General features: G+C 43.7%; 1 protein-coding gene across 2 annotated transcripts in view; it reads right to left on the bottom strand.

Moving 5' to 3' along the window:
* The window catches only part of LOC106604548 (phosphatidylinositol glycan anchor biosynthesis class G (EMM blood group)), a 127027-nt gene that overhangs the window by 70034 nt on the left and 42718 nt on the right, over positions 1–14275 (bottom strand). Inside the window, exons 6-7 of one of the 2 annotated variants that reach the window (XM_014199299.3) lie at positions 13174–13386; positions 12736–13003 (exon numbers count right to left, since the gene is read on the bottom strand). In XM_014199299.3, the coding sequence (XP_014054774.1) occupies positions 12804–13003; positions 13174–13386 (413 nt within the window). In that variant the 3' untranslated portion in view covers positions 12736–12803. Of the gene's footprint in view, positions 1–12735; positions 13004–13173; positions 13387–14275 lie in introns of those variants that run through there. The other variant, XM_014199297.3, reaches the window with a different exon arrangement.

A 14275-nucleotide genomic window follows, 5' to 3' on the forward strand; every position in this document is an offset into this window, starting at 1 on the left:
AGGCAGGAAGGAGGGATGGAGAAGGACGGAGAGAGAATTAATATCTACAGCCTAGAGAGAGAGTGAGAAATAGAGAGATGACTGAAACGCAGACAGCTCTCTCTAGACTGTAGATATTAATTCTCTCAAATGTCGTCCTTCCTCCCTTCTCTTGTAAGTAAGCATTTCACAGTAAGGTCTACACCTGTTGTATTCGGCGCATGTGACAAATACAATTTGATTTGACTTGAGAAAGAAAAAGAGACAGAGAGCAAGGGAGAAGGAAAGCAAGAAACAGGGAATAGGACAGGATGGCAGAGAGGCGATCAGGGAGAGAGGGAACAATTAGACCTTGAGAATTCAGTATAGGTACAGGCGATACAATCCATGGCATACCGTTAGTCTCTTCTTTCCTGAGCAGTATTTAGAATGGACAACATCTATTTTGTATACTGCACAGCCAAACATATTTAATGTACTAGCCTTTCGTTATTCTTGAAATAACAACCATTTTGTACATTGATAATGCTTACTATTAATAATTAAATTCTTCTGTTATCCCAATTTTGGGAAATGTCCAGTTCATTACAGCATATTTTAATGAAACAATGGTTTAGCTTTAGCTGAATCCACAAAAGATGAGACAAGTCAAACATTCTTTGAAAAACAGAAGTGGGACTTGTCAATGAGGCTGAGGGCGGCCCTTCACCTGTAGTAGGTTACATCATTCCAACCAGTGGCGGGTTTCTTCAATAATAAATCCAGTCATATTGCTGAGTCATGAAACCATCAGTGTTATTTTTGCCCTCCCACTGAGGTGGTTGGCAAAGTTTTTAGAGAGGGGGATGCCACGGCACTTAGGACAGAAATGAGCCCCGTCAGCAAGAAACCAAACCTCTGGTGCCCTCCTGTTCCCCTCATCCATAGCTCCGTACCTCCACTCCAGAGAAACAAATAAATAAGCTCAATCAATCAACCACCAACCGCCAGTGAGACAGATTGCTGCAGACAAAGTAAAGAGGGGGAAGTGCTGTATTGCAGTAAGAAGTACAGGTTAAATTAACTGATGGCTGGGCTAGGTAAAAAAACAAACATTCAACTAACTTTAAAATAACATTATTTCCGCACAGGGAGAAAGCATGTTTGAACTCGGCCTAATGTGTAGGAGAGATTCTCTTTGAGTCGCACTGTAAGCGTTGGTTTTCTTGAGCATGTGAAGAATTCAAACGTTCATCTCCCCCAAAGTAAGAATACATTTCAGTTCATTAAATAGGACCCTGGATTGTGGTGGTTGTTTCATCTCCTAATCAAAAAATGTAGATTCCAACACCTCTGTTCTATCCAGCATGAGTATCAAAAGTAAAACTACCGTCTTGGTGAACACAAAATTAAGTACTGGTTGTAGCGTGCATCTGATACTTTCAATATGGGGGCAGCTTTTACACATTTGGAAGTGCCATGGACTGAACACTACTATCCCTCACATATACTATGTGGTGACTGGGGATACACTATTTTAAGTAAAAGAGGTAATCTACAGCTGCTACATCCATTTTTGGACTTATACATTAATGATACGGACCCCCTGTCGTACACCATCAGAACCCATAACTCCAATTTTTGAAAACAAAACTAACGTAAACAAACCGTATATAGCATAAAAACATGGTTAAAACATTAATTTTCATATCATGGTCAGTCTTTGCATCCATAGCTCTGTCTATGAAATTGAGCATGGTTACATTCCTCCAGCCCAATCCCAGAGATTTTTACCAGAACAGGGGCGGGGATCGCTTTGCTATCGTCTCTACTGCTGATTGCGGCTATAAGGGCTCCAACACGGTGACCCTGTAGCAAGACGCCCTTTATTCATCAAACTCTGCCAATAAAAATAAAAATTTGTGACACACACAAGTCAGAGGTCATAGCCTTGGGGAAATCACAATGTCCGCCCATCAAATATGAACACCAAAAATGTGTACCAGCACCTTTCTTTATTCCAGCACTATGTAATTGTTCATGTACAGCGCCTTCGGAAAGTATTCAGACGCATTGACTTTTCCCATATTTTGTTAGGTTACAGCCTTATTGTAAAATGTATTATAGTTTTTCCCCCCTCATCAATCTACACACAATACCCCATAATGGCAAAGCAAAAACATGTTTAAAAACCCCCCCAGAAATATCACAATTACATAAGTATTCAGTCCCTTTACTCAGTACTATGTTGAAGCACCTTTGACAGAGATTACAGCCTCAAGTCTTCTTGGGTATGACACTACAAGCTTGGCACACCTGTACTTGTGGAGTTTCTCCCATTCATCTCTGCAGATCCTCTCAAGCTCTGTGAGGTTGGATGGGGAGCGTTGCGGCACAGCTATTTTCAGGTCTGTCCAGAGATGTTCGATCGGGTTCAAGTCCGGGCTCTGGCTGGGCCACTCAAGGACATTCAGAGATTTGTCCCGAAGCCAGTCCTACATTGTCTTGGATGTGTGTTTAGGGTCTTTGTCCTGTTGGAAGGTGAAACTTCACCCCAGTCTAAGGTCTTGAGCGCTCAGGAGCAGGTTTTCATCAAGGATCTTTCTGTACTTTGCTCCATTCATCTTTTCCTTCGATCCTGACTAGTCTCAGGCCCTGCCGCTGAAAAAAATCCCCACAGCATGATGCTGCCACCACCATGCTTCACCGTAGGGATGGTGCCAGGTTTCCTCCAGACGTGACACTTGGCATTCAGGCCAAAGAGTTCAATCTTGGTTTTATCAGACTAGAGAATCTTGATTCTCATGGTCTGAAAGTCTTTAGGTGCCTTTTGGCAAACTCCAAGCAGGCTGTCATGTGCCTTTTACTGAGGAGTGGCTTCCGTCTGGTCACTCTACGATAAAGGCCTGATTGGTGGAGTGCTGTAGAGATGGAAGAACTTTCCAGAAGGACAACCATCTCCACAGAAGAACTCTGGAGCTCTGTCAGTGACCATCGGGTTCTTGGTCACCTCCCTAACCAAGGCCCTTCTGCACCGATTGCTCCATTTGGACAGATGACCAGCTCTAGGAAGAGTGTTGGTGGTTAGAAACCTCTTCCATTTAAGAATGATTGAGGCCACTGTGTTCTTGGGTACCCTTCCCCAGATCTGTGCCTCGACACAATCCTATCTTGGAGCTCTACGGACAATTCCTTCAACCTCATGGCTTGGTTTTTGCTCCGACATGCACTGTCAACAGTGGGACCTTATATAGACAGGTGTGTGCATTTCCAAATCATGTCCAATCAATTGAATTTACCACAGGTGGTCTCCAATCAAAGCTGTAGACTCATCTCAAGGATGATCAATGGAAACAAGATGCACCGAGATCAATTTCAAGTCTCATATCAAACGGTCTGAATACTTATGTAAATAATGTATTTGTTTTTTATTTTTAAATAAAAACCTGTTTTCGCTTTGTCATTGTGGGGTATTGTGTGTAGATTGCTGAGGATTTTTAATATATTTTTTTATCAATTTTAGAATAAGGCTGTAACGTAAGAATTTGGAAAAAGTCAAGTGGTCTGAATAGTTTCTGAAGGCACTGTACGCTCACCTTGAGACGGACATGTTAAGTCAAAAAGGGAAAGGTGCGAGCCGCCTTGACATCGGCACCACTGTGTCAGTCTAACAGTGATTTGTTTGGTATTGCCACAATCAATTGCCACATTGGTTGAACTTGGAACCACATTGCTTGCTTGGTCCTTGGCTCGATGTGACCTTGACATGTATTAGGGCGGCCTTAATCAAAGTGACACTGACTAGGATAGCAATAACCTGAACCTTGCAGAGTTCACTTTAAGAGCAGCCACTTTCTCCAACTTCCTCTATCTGAGGTTTATGTCAGATTGAATAGTCTATCTTGTTCCCTGTTCCTTTTACTGCAGAATAATTGAAAAGCCACTCAAAGGAGGTCCCAGTAATTGAACTACTGAATGTAGGAAATACAAGGCAATGAAAAAAAAAGAAACAGAAAGGAGGTACGCCACTGATTGACTAGCATTTCATCATGTCTTGTCTGTGTTTGTCAAGAAAGAAGGCTCATTTACTGAAGGTGGATGTTTGCGTAGATGTCTAGGTACGTCCGGCGTGAGATGGCTGTTTGCGTAGATGTCTAGGCACGTCCGGCGTGAGATGGCTGTTTGGGTAGATGTCTAGGCACGTCCGGCGTGAGATGGCTGTTTGCGTAGATGTCTAGGCACGTCCGGCGTGAGATGGCTGTTTGCGTAGATGTCTAGGCATGTCCGGCGTGAGATGGCTGTTTGCGTAGATGTCTAGGCACGTCCGGCGTGAGATGGCTGTTTGCGTAGATGTCTAGGCATGTCCGGAGTGAGATGGCTGTTTGCGTAGATGTCTAGGCACGTCCGGCGTGAGATGGCTGTTTGCGTAGATGTCTAGGCATGTCCGGAGTGAGATGGCTGTTTGCGTAGATGTCTAGGCAAGTCCGGAGTGAGATGGCTGTTTGCGTTGATGTCGAGGCATGTCTATTGTGAGATGGTGTTTGTGTAGATGTCTAGGCATGTCCATTGTGTACACAGGAATAACAAGGATGCTTTGAGGTCACTACCTCAGAGTTGTAATAGCCCCAGAAACTAGACTTAGGTCCGCTGCTTGTAAAGGAGATGTCCCAGAATCACTATGGAAACTGGTGAATGAATAATTTGCTGAATAGGCTGCAGTGTGGACAATGGCCTTCCTGGCAGCCATTTTAGGTTGAAATCAGAACAGTAATTTAAGACCTGTGTGAGTTATCATCTCTCTTGGCAGCAGCTAATGGGGATCCTAATAAATACTAAATACTCTTGAGCTACTCTACTGCAATCTAAATTTGCTTTAAATTACAGTTGCACTAAGCAGCCACTCTGATTGATTAGCATGCATTTTTCTACCTTAATGAGCATTCATCACTCAGAGGCCCATGGGGTGACCTAAGAACAGCTGAGTCCTGAAATAAGAAGAAGGAGACGAAGGGGAGAGGGTGGCGGTGAATCGATAATCAGATTGACTTGATTCAAATTTTAACAGCTGTGAACATAGATGATAACCAACCCTAACTTAGGGAGTTGAAGATACACACTTGGCAATTAATAAGCTAAAACTCATATGATTCATTTATGGTACATCAGTGCTCAAAATTCTCCAGTTCATCTAGGATAATTTTACTCTTCTTACAAGCTAAATCAGTGGAAATCTTTCACAATGCACTCAGAATATCACTGAATAGGGAATATAATACAAATATTGCTTTACAATTAAGTCTGCCAGGTAACACAGACAGAGTGATTAGACTCTCATGAGGTTGTGGTGTATCTGGTGTTGTAGTCAAAATCAATAATGAATAACTTTACTCACGGTTCAATGTGTGTCATTTATCGAAATACTCAGGTAATGCAAACGTCTTGAACTGTGGCATGTAGAACTGTGTCTGCGTATGTGTGTGCATGTGTGTGAGTGTATGTTTGCCTGTGTGCATCTATGCGTGCGGTATTTAGGTGGCGTAGCACACGGCGAGCACATAGAGGGCATGTTTTGACCTGACCTCATAGTTTCACTTTGGAATTTGACGTAATTGGATGAAAGTCAATATTTTGCCTATTCATATCGCGTGGTTCCAGGGTTAATTCCACGTGGTTACAAAGTTAAACAAACTGAAAGAGTTAAGTTTAGGTATTTGTTTTGAGTGCTTAAGGTTAGGGCTATGGTTTGGGGAAGGCTTAAAACAAAATAATTAAAAACAATGCGCTGTTTCCATTAAGTACCATCAAGTACGCTCCCTGCTTGCTAGAGAATGGTGAACTGCCGTGGCAGAGTGGTCTAGGCTGCGCTCTGATTCTGAGTGGCAAAGCGAGTTAAGCAGCTCTCTGGCTCAGAGCGGTGCAGCGGTCTAGGCAGCTCTCTGGCTCCGAGCGGCAAGGCGGTCTAGGCAGCTCTCTGGCTCCGAGCGGCAAGGCGGTCTAGGCAGCTCTCTGGCTCCGAGCGGCAAGGCGGTCTAGGCAGCTCTCTGGCTCCGAGCGGCAAGGCGGTCTAGGCAGCTCTCTGGCTCCGAGCGGCGCGGCGGTCTAGGCAGCTCTCTGGCTCTGACTGGTGCGGCAATCTAGGCAGCTCTCTGGCTCTGACTGGTGCGGCGGTCTAGGCAGCTCTCTGGCTCTGACTGGTGCAGTGGTCAAACATTACATATTCAATATGGGAAACCTGGGGAAATCAAACCCACAAACCTGGAATTGTAGGCTCCATGTTCCAACCAAGTGAGACCTCAGAACCACTATTACCTCAGTGTAAATGTACAGAAGTAAACGTTGTAGAGTGTACAAAACATTATGAACACCTTCCTAATATTGAGTTGCTCCCCTTTTTGCCCTCATAATATACTCATTTAGCCGGACTATGGACTCTACAGTGTGTCGAAAGCGTTCCACAGAGATGCTGGCCCATGCTATCTCCAATGCTTCCCACAGTTGTGTCAAGTTGGCTACTAGTGGATTTCTACTATGAAAAGCTTGTTCCATCTCATCCCACAGATACTCAAATTGGATTGAGATCTGGTGAATGGGCAGGCCACTGCGGTAAGCTGAATTCACTGTCATGTTTGTGGAACCACTCCTGGACAATCCTAGCCTTGTAGCATGGGGCATCATCCTGCTGAAAAATCTATTCACAGATGGATACACTGCTGCCGTGAACGGATGCGCCTGATTGGCAATGATGTTCAAATATGCTGTGGCATTTAAACGTTGCTCCACTTTTATCACAGGGCCCAACGTGTGCCATGAAAACACACCCCACACCACCAGCGGCACAATGGATGCATGTACTCATGTGTTTTTCTTCATACCCTAGTCACCCACCAGCGTGAACCAGCAGGAACCGGGTTTCATCAGTCCAGGCAATGTTTTCATTCCTTAGCTCAATGCAGCAGCAGTTTCTTATTTTTAGCTGAAAGAAGAGGAACTCTAAGGTCGTCGGCTGCCATACCCCATTCGTGTCAAGGTACAACGAGTTGTGCATTATTTTATGGGTCTTTGGGCGCTAATGTTGAACTGGACTGTCAGTTGACTAACTGTAGCCCATCTGTTGCTCTGTACAATGCATCAGCCTCCTTTGCCCTCTTTCATCAATGACCCATTTTCCACCAAAAACTCTGAAATCTCCATCCCTAACTACAACATTTTCAGACAAGATAGAACGGCCAAAGGGGGCGGTGTTGCAATCTACTGCAGAGTTCTGTCCTACAATCCAGGTCTGTACCCAAACAATTTGAACTTCTACTTTTAAAAATCCACCTCTCTAAAAACAAGTCTCTCACCGTTGTCGCCTGCAACAGACCACCCTCTGCCCCCAGCTGTGCTCTGGACACCATATGTGAACTGATTGCTCCCCATCTATCTTCAGAGCTCGTGCTGCTAGGTGACCTAAACCGGGACATGCTTAACACCCCAGCCATCCTACAATCTAAGTTTGATGCCCTCAATCTCACACAAATTATCAATGAACCTACCAGGTACCACCCTAAAGCCGTAATCTCGGGTACCCTCATAGATATCATCCTAACCAACTTGCCCTCTAAATACACCTCTGCTGTTTTCAACCAAGATCTCAGCGATCACTGCCTGCATCCGTAATGGGTCAGCGGTCAAACAACCTCCACTCATCACTGTCAAACGCTCCCTGAAACACTTCAGCGAGCAGGCCTTTCTAATCGACTTGGCCCGGGTATCCTGGAAGGATATTGACCTCATCCCTTTAGTAGAGGATGCCTGGTTATTTTTTTTTAATGCCTTCCTCACCATCTTAAATAAGCATGCCCCATTCAAGAACTTTAGAACCAGGAACAGATATAGCCCTTGGTTCTCTCCAGACCTGACTGCCCTTAACCAACACAAAAACATCCTGTGGCATTCTGCATTAGCATCGAACAGCCCCCGTGATATGCAACTTTTCAGGGAAGTTAGAAACCAATATACACAGGCAGTTAGAAAAGCCAAGGCTAGCTTTTTCAAGCAGAAATGTACTTCCTGCAACACAAACTCAAAAAAGTTCTGGGAAACTAAAGTCCTTGGAGAATAAGAGCACTTCCTCCCATCTGCCCACTGCACTGAGGATAGGAAACTCTGTCACCACCGACAAATCCACTATAATTGACAATTTCAATAAGCATTTTTCTACGGCTGGCCATGCTTTCCACCTGGCTACCCCTACCCCAGTCAACAGCACTGCACCCCCCACAGCAACTCGCCCAAGCCTTCCCCATTTCTCCTTCTCCCAAATTCAGTCAGCCGATGTTCTGAAAGAGCTGCAAAATCTGGACCCCTACAAATCAGCCGGGCTAGACAATCTGGACCATTTCTTTCTAAAATGATCTGCAGAAATTGTTGCAACCCCTATTACTAGCCTTTTCAACCTATCTTTCGTGTCGTCTGAGACTCCCAAAGATTGGAAAGCAGCTGCGGTCATCCCCCTCTTCAAAGGGGGGGACACTCTTGACCCAAACTGCTACAGACCTATCTATATCTATCCTACCCTGCCTTTCTAAAGTCTTCGATAGCCAAGTCAACAAACAGATTACCGACCATTTCGAATCCCACCGCACCTTCTCCGCTATGCAATCTGGTTTCAGAGTAGGTCATTGGGTGCACCTCAGCCACGCTCAAGGTCCTAAATGATATCTTAACCGCCATCGATAAGAAACAATACTGTGCAGCCATATTCATTGGGTTCATTTCTTGGGCCGACTCTTTTCTCTGTATACATCAATGATGTCGCTCTTGCTGCTGGTGAGTCTCTGATCCACCTCTACACAGACGACACCATTCCGTATACTTCTGGCCCTTCTTTGGACACTGTGTTAACTAACCTCCAGACGAGCTTCAATGCCATACAACTCTCCTTCCGTGGCCTGCAACTGCTCTTAAATACAAGTAAAACTAAATGCATGCTCTTCAACCGATCGCTGCCTGCACCTGCCCGCCTGTCCAGCATCACTACTCTGGACGGTTCTGACTTAGAATATGTGGACAACTACAAATACCTAGGTGTCTGGTTAGACTAAACTCTCCTTCCAGACTGACATCAAATATCTCCAATCCAAAGTTAAATCTAGAATTGGCTTCCTATTTCGCAACAAAGCATCTTTCACTCATGCTGCCAAACATACCCTCGTAAAACTGACCATCCTACCGATCCTCGACTTCGGCGATGTCATTTACAAAATAGCCTCCAATACCCTACAAATTGGATGCATTCTATCATAGTGCCATCCGTTTTGTCACCAAAGCCCCATATACTACCCACCACTGCGACCTGTACGCTCTCGTTGGCTGGCCCTCGCTTCATACTGGTCGCCAAACCCACTGGCTCCAGGTCATCTATAAGACCCTGCTAGGTAAAGTTCCCCCTTTTCTCAGCTCGCTGGTCACCATAGCAGCACCCACCTGTAGCACGCGCTCCAACAGGTATATCTCTCTGGTCACCCCCAAAGCCAATTCCTCCTTCGGCCGCCTCTCCTTCCAGTTCTCTGCTGCCAATGACTGGAACGAACTACAAAAATCTCTAAAACTGGAAACACTTATCTCCCTCACTAGCTTTAAGCACCAGCTGTCCGAGCAGCTCACAGATTACTGCACCTGCACATAGCCCATCTATAATTTAGCCCAAACAACTACCTCTTCCCATAATGTATTTATTTGTTTTGCTCCTTTGCACCCCATTATTTCTATTTCTACTTTCTTCCACTGCAAATTTACTATTCCAGTGTTTTACTTGCTATATTTTATTTACTTCGCCACCATGGCCTTTTTTTGCCTTTACCTTCCTTATCTCACCTCATTTGCTCACTTTGTATATAGACTTATTTCTCTACTATATTATTGACTGTATGTTTGTTTTACTCCATGTGTAACTCTGTGTTGTTGTATGTGTCAAACTGTTCTGCTTTATCTTGGCCAGGTCGCAATTGTAAATGAGAACTTCTTCTCAAAATACCTAGGTATAAGTAGTTGTCCACATATTCTAAGTCAGAACCGTCCAGAGTAGTGATGCTGGACAGGCGGGCAGCGATCGGTTGAAGAGCATGCATTTAGTTTTACTTGTATTTAAGAACAGTTGGAGGCCACGGAAGGAGAGTTGTATGGCAGTGAAGCTCGTCTGGAGGGTAGTTAACACAGTGTCCAAAGAAGGGCCAGAAGTATACAGAATGGTGTCGTCTGCGTAGTGGAGAAGGTGCGGTGGGATTCGAAATGGTCGGTAATCTGTTTGTTGACTTGGCTTTCGAAGACTTTAGAAAGGCAGGGTAGGATAGATATGTCTGTAGCAGTTTGGGTCAAGAGGGTTCCTTTCTTTGAAGAGGGGGATGACAGCAGCTGCTTTCCAATCTTTGGGAATCTCAGATGACACGAAAGAGAGGTTGAACAGGCTAGTTACTTGAACTCTGTGAAGAATTTATTTGGGCTGCAATTTCTGAGGCTGGTAACTCTAATGAACTTATCCTCGGCAGCAGAGGTTACTCTGGGTCTTCCTTTCCTGTGGCAGTCCACATGAGAGCCAGCAATTTGTGGTTTTTCCAACTGCACTTAAAGAAACTTTCAAAGTTCATCAAATTTTCCGCATTGACTGACCTTCATGTCCTATAGTACTGATGGACTGTCGTTTCTCTTTGCTTATTCTAGCTGTATTTTGATTTGTTTAACACTAATGGTTACTACATGATTCCATGTGTTATTTCATAGTTTTTATGTCTTTACTATTATTCTACAATGTAGAAAATAGTCAAAATAAAGAAAAACCCTTGAATGAGTAGGTGTGTTCGAACTTTTATATACAAAAGCATGTGGGCACCCCTTCAAATTAGTGGATCCGGCTATTTCAACCACACCAGCTGCTTACAGATGTTTAAAATTGAGCACACAGCCATGCAATCTCAATAGACAAACACCTGATACAGAACATCCACTGTAATAGCCCAAGGACAGGCCTCACAGCCACACTCCGACATGTATACAACATAGCCTAAACACAGGTGTGTGTGTGTATGTGAGTGAACCCCAAAGGTGGATAATCTTCTCCTTTCTTTGACAGTGACTCAGTAAGATACTAGGAGAGAGAGAGTAAAACCCTGCAAAGGATGGCTGTGTGTGTGTGTGTGTGTGTGTGTGTGTGTGTGTGTGTGTGTGTGTGTGTGTGTGTGTGTGTGTGTGTGTGTGTGTGTGGAAAGAGAAGGATGATTGTCTTCTGTAGAGAGGCAACCAAATGCAATCTTGTAACTTAAACCAGTTGAATCCTTTGCGGTTGTCAATACATCTATTTACAGACATAAATGGTTGCAGGAACATATGTGCTTTGGGTGTGTGTGTGTATGCCACACATACACATTGCTTGTGTATCCTTGTGTTATTAATAAAATACTTGAATTGAGCCACTTATGTTGGCTTTATCCGAATAGCTTTGTACACACTAGAGGTCTTCACGGGTCCAACCAACCTGAAATTCCGAGACCATAAATTCTGACTTTTGTCTCAGATCTGGGTCGGGTCTTATATAATTGCCACGGGTCTCAGGTATGTGCAATTATAATTGATTTACCGACTGGATCTGTCCTCTGTTAATTTAATGTGCGAGGTGATCAGAACTTCGCCATTTGCAACTCAATAAAACGTATAGTTCATGTCCAGCTGAAACTGGTTCCAGCCACTTACCTCACATGCACCTGTTGCTGAAGAGAGAGAGAGAGAGAGCACGAGTGAAAGGCGCTTTGGCCTAGGCAACTGTTGATTGCGAAGATGGAGGTCTTTTTCATTTAAGTAAAACAAAAGAGATGAAAGAGTATAGTCTTCTGTGAGGACAAGTTTAAGGGATAAAGATGAGAACAACATTGGCGCGGCCAAATGGAATGTGTGCAACTCGCTATTATTCAGGTTTGATGCAATTTTCAAACTTTTATTTATTTGTTTTCGTATTTATTATCATTTGTTTTATCATCATTGTTATTATAAGAAACTTTTTTAGAATCTAAAACATTTCTTTAAATATGCTAAAAGTGTTTTGTTTCATTTTTTTTTGACATTTTCGTTGGCTAAATTAATTTGTCTTTTAATTTTTTTGCTCTGTATTTAAATTTAAGACAAGTTTAAAGTAGGCCAGATGTAAAATAAATGTCAGCCTATTGCTGTCATTTGTTGGATAGGCCTACGGGTTCATATATTACATATAAACAATTACATAACTTACTTTGATATTACCCTAATAAAATTAAGAAACTTTTGTGAAGGTCTGGTGTGGTATTGTCACTAGGCTTAGCTACTACAGGCCTATGAAGGCAGTGCGCACCAGCAGTCCAACTGACTCAGTTGAACTTGAGGTGAGGAAGAATGTTTTAGGCCGACCAAAGTTAGATTAAAGGAGTAACAATATAATGCTCATCTTTATTTAAAAAAATATTATGCACGCCGAATTCCTCCTCCTTCTGTATAGTACGCCTACATCTGTATAGCAGTAGAAGCCTATCTGACAAGGATAAAGAATGCATGTTGGTGTCAGAAACATGGCGCCCGGCATATCTCCATCTTTCTCTCTGGGCTAGTCCTAAGCTTCTCTTCCTTTATATATATATTTTTAAATATCAATATCAAACAGTGGAGCCTAGGCCTATAGACAAATGCATGCAATGCCCTGATACATTGGGCACTCAAATCTCCAACATCTGAACCGTGAAGAAATTATTGTTTTAGGAAAGTAAAAACCAAAAAAACAATAAGCCATAATGTTTTTATTATGCTACACATCGAAATATACTTTTATTCTGGCTGGTTTTATGTCATTTAGCAGTTTTTAAGGATTGATAATTTGGCCAATATCCCTCGCTTATTGATGGCAGAGGTTCCTTTCCCTCTCTCGTTCTACTCTCGGATCCGAATGGGTCTCTCAGATCAAACCAGCATGGGTCCGTTTGCGCCTGTTTTTCCATGGGCCATTGAATGGTTCTGACTGTCCTCGGGTCCATTCGTAACCGGTCTCCTTTAAAAAAAAAATTTTTTACGCATGTTGGGTTGGGTGGGAAAGCCACAGATTAATTTTGGACCTGTAAAGGACCTATAGTACACCTTGTCTTTGGGAGGCTGGAAGCTGATTTAGCCTTGCTCTGATCTGGCACTACCCCTGCACTGACCCACACTATTCCCTCTTACCTTTCTCATAGGCTGGCATGCTGTCCTTCAGCAGGTAGCTCAGCTGGTGGCCATTGAGGTGCAGGAAGCGTAGCTGGTCCCTGAGCGAGGCCTCCTCCACCACAGGCTGGATGAGTCGGCCCACGCTGTTCTGGGAGATGGGCAGGCCCAGACCAAGAGCCAGGGTCGGGGTCAGGTCCACCTGCTCTACTGTTGACGGTTTCTCCATCCCTACTGTTTATAAGGAGTAGAGAGAGTATCTCAGGATATAGAAACAAGAGGGCGCAAGGAGGCACACATGCACAAGACAGACAGAAATGCGCACGTACACACACACACACACACGTGTGTGCGTACGTACATTCACACACGAATACAGTTGAGAATTTAAGTGAAAAGTCACAGGAGCAGAACATATGTGCCGCATCTCTAATCAACCCCTACTCCTCTACGTCATACTTTAATAACAATGATTCATTCACTTTGTGTAGCACTTTAAAATAAAACCTATTCTAAAATAAATAAATTATATATATATATATATATATATACACTGCTCAAAAAAATAAAGGGAACACTAAAATAACACATCCTAGATCTGAATGAATGAAATAATCTTATTAAATACTTTTTTCTTTACATAGTTGAATGTGCTGACAACAAAATCACACAAAAATAATCAATGGAAATCCAATTTATCAACTCATGGAGGTCTGGATATGGAGTCACACTCAAAATTAAAGTGGAAAACCACACTACAGGCTGATCCAACTTTGATGTAATGTCCTTAAAACAAGTCAAAATGAGGCTCAGTAGTGTGTGTGGCCTCCACGTGCCTGTATGACCTCCCTACAACGCCTGGGCATGCTCCTGATGAGGTGGGGGATGGTCTCCTGAGGGATCTCCTCCCAGACCTGGACTAAAGCATCCGCCAACTCCTGGACAGTCTGTGGTGCAACGTGGCGTTGGTGGATGGAGCGAGACATGATGTCCCAGATGTGCTCAATTGGATTCAGGTCTGGGGAACGGGCGGGCCAGTCCATAGCATCAATGCCTTCCTCTTGCAGGAACTGCTGACACACTCCAGCCACATGAGGTCTAGCATTGTCTTGCATTAGGAGGA

Source organism: Salmo salar, chromosome 05, assembly GCF_965601325.2.
Source record: "Salmo salar chromosome 05, fSalSal1, whole genome shotgun sequence".
Taxonomy (NCBI): Eukaryota; Metazoa; Chordata; class Actinopteri; order Salmoniformes; family Salmonidae; genus Salmo; species Salmo salar.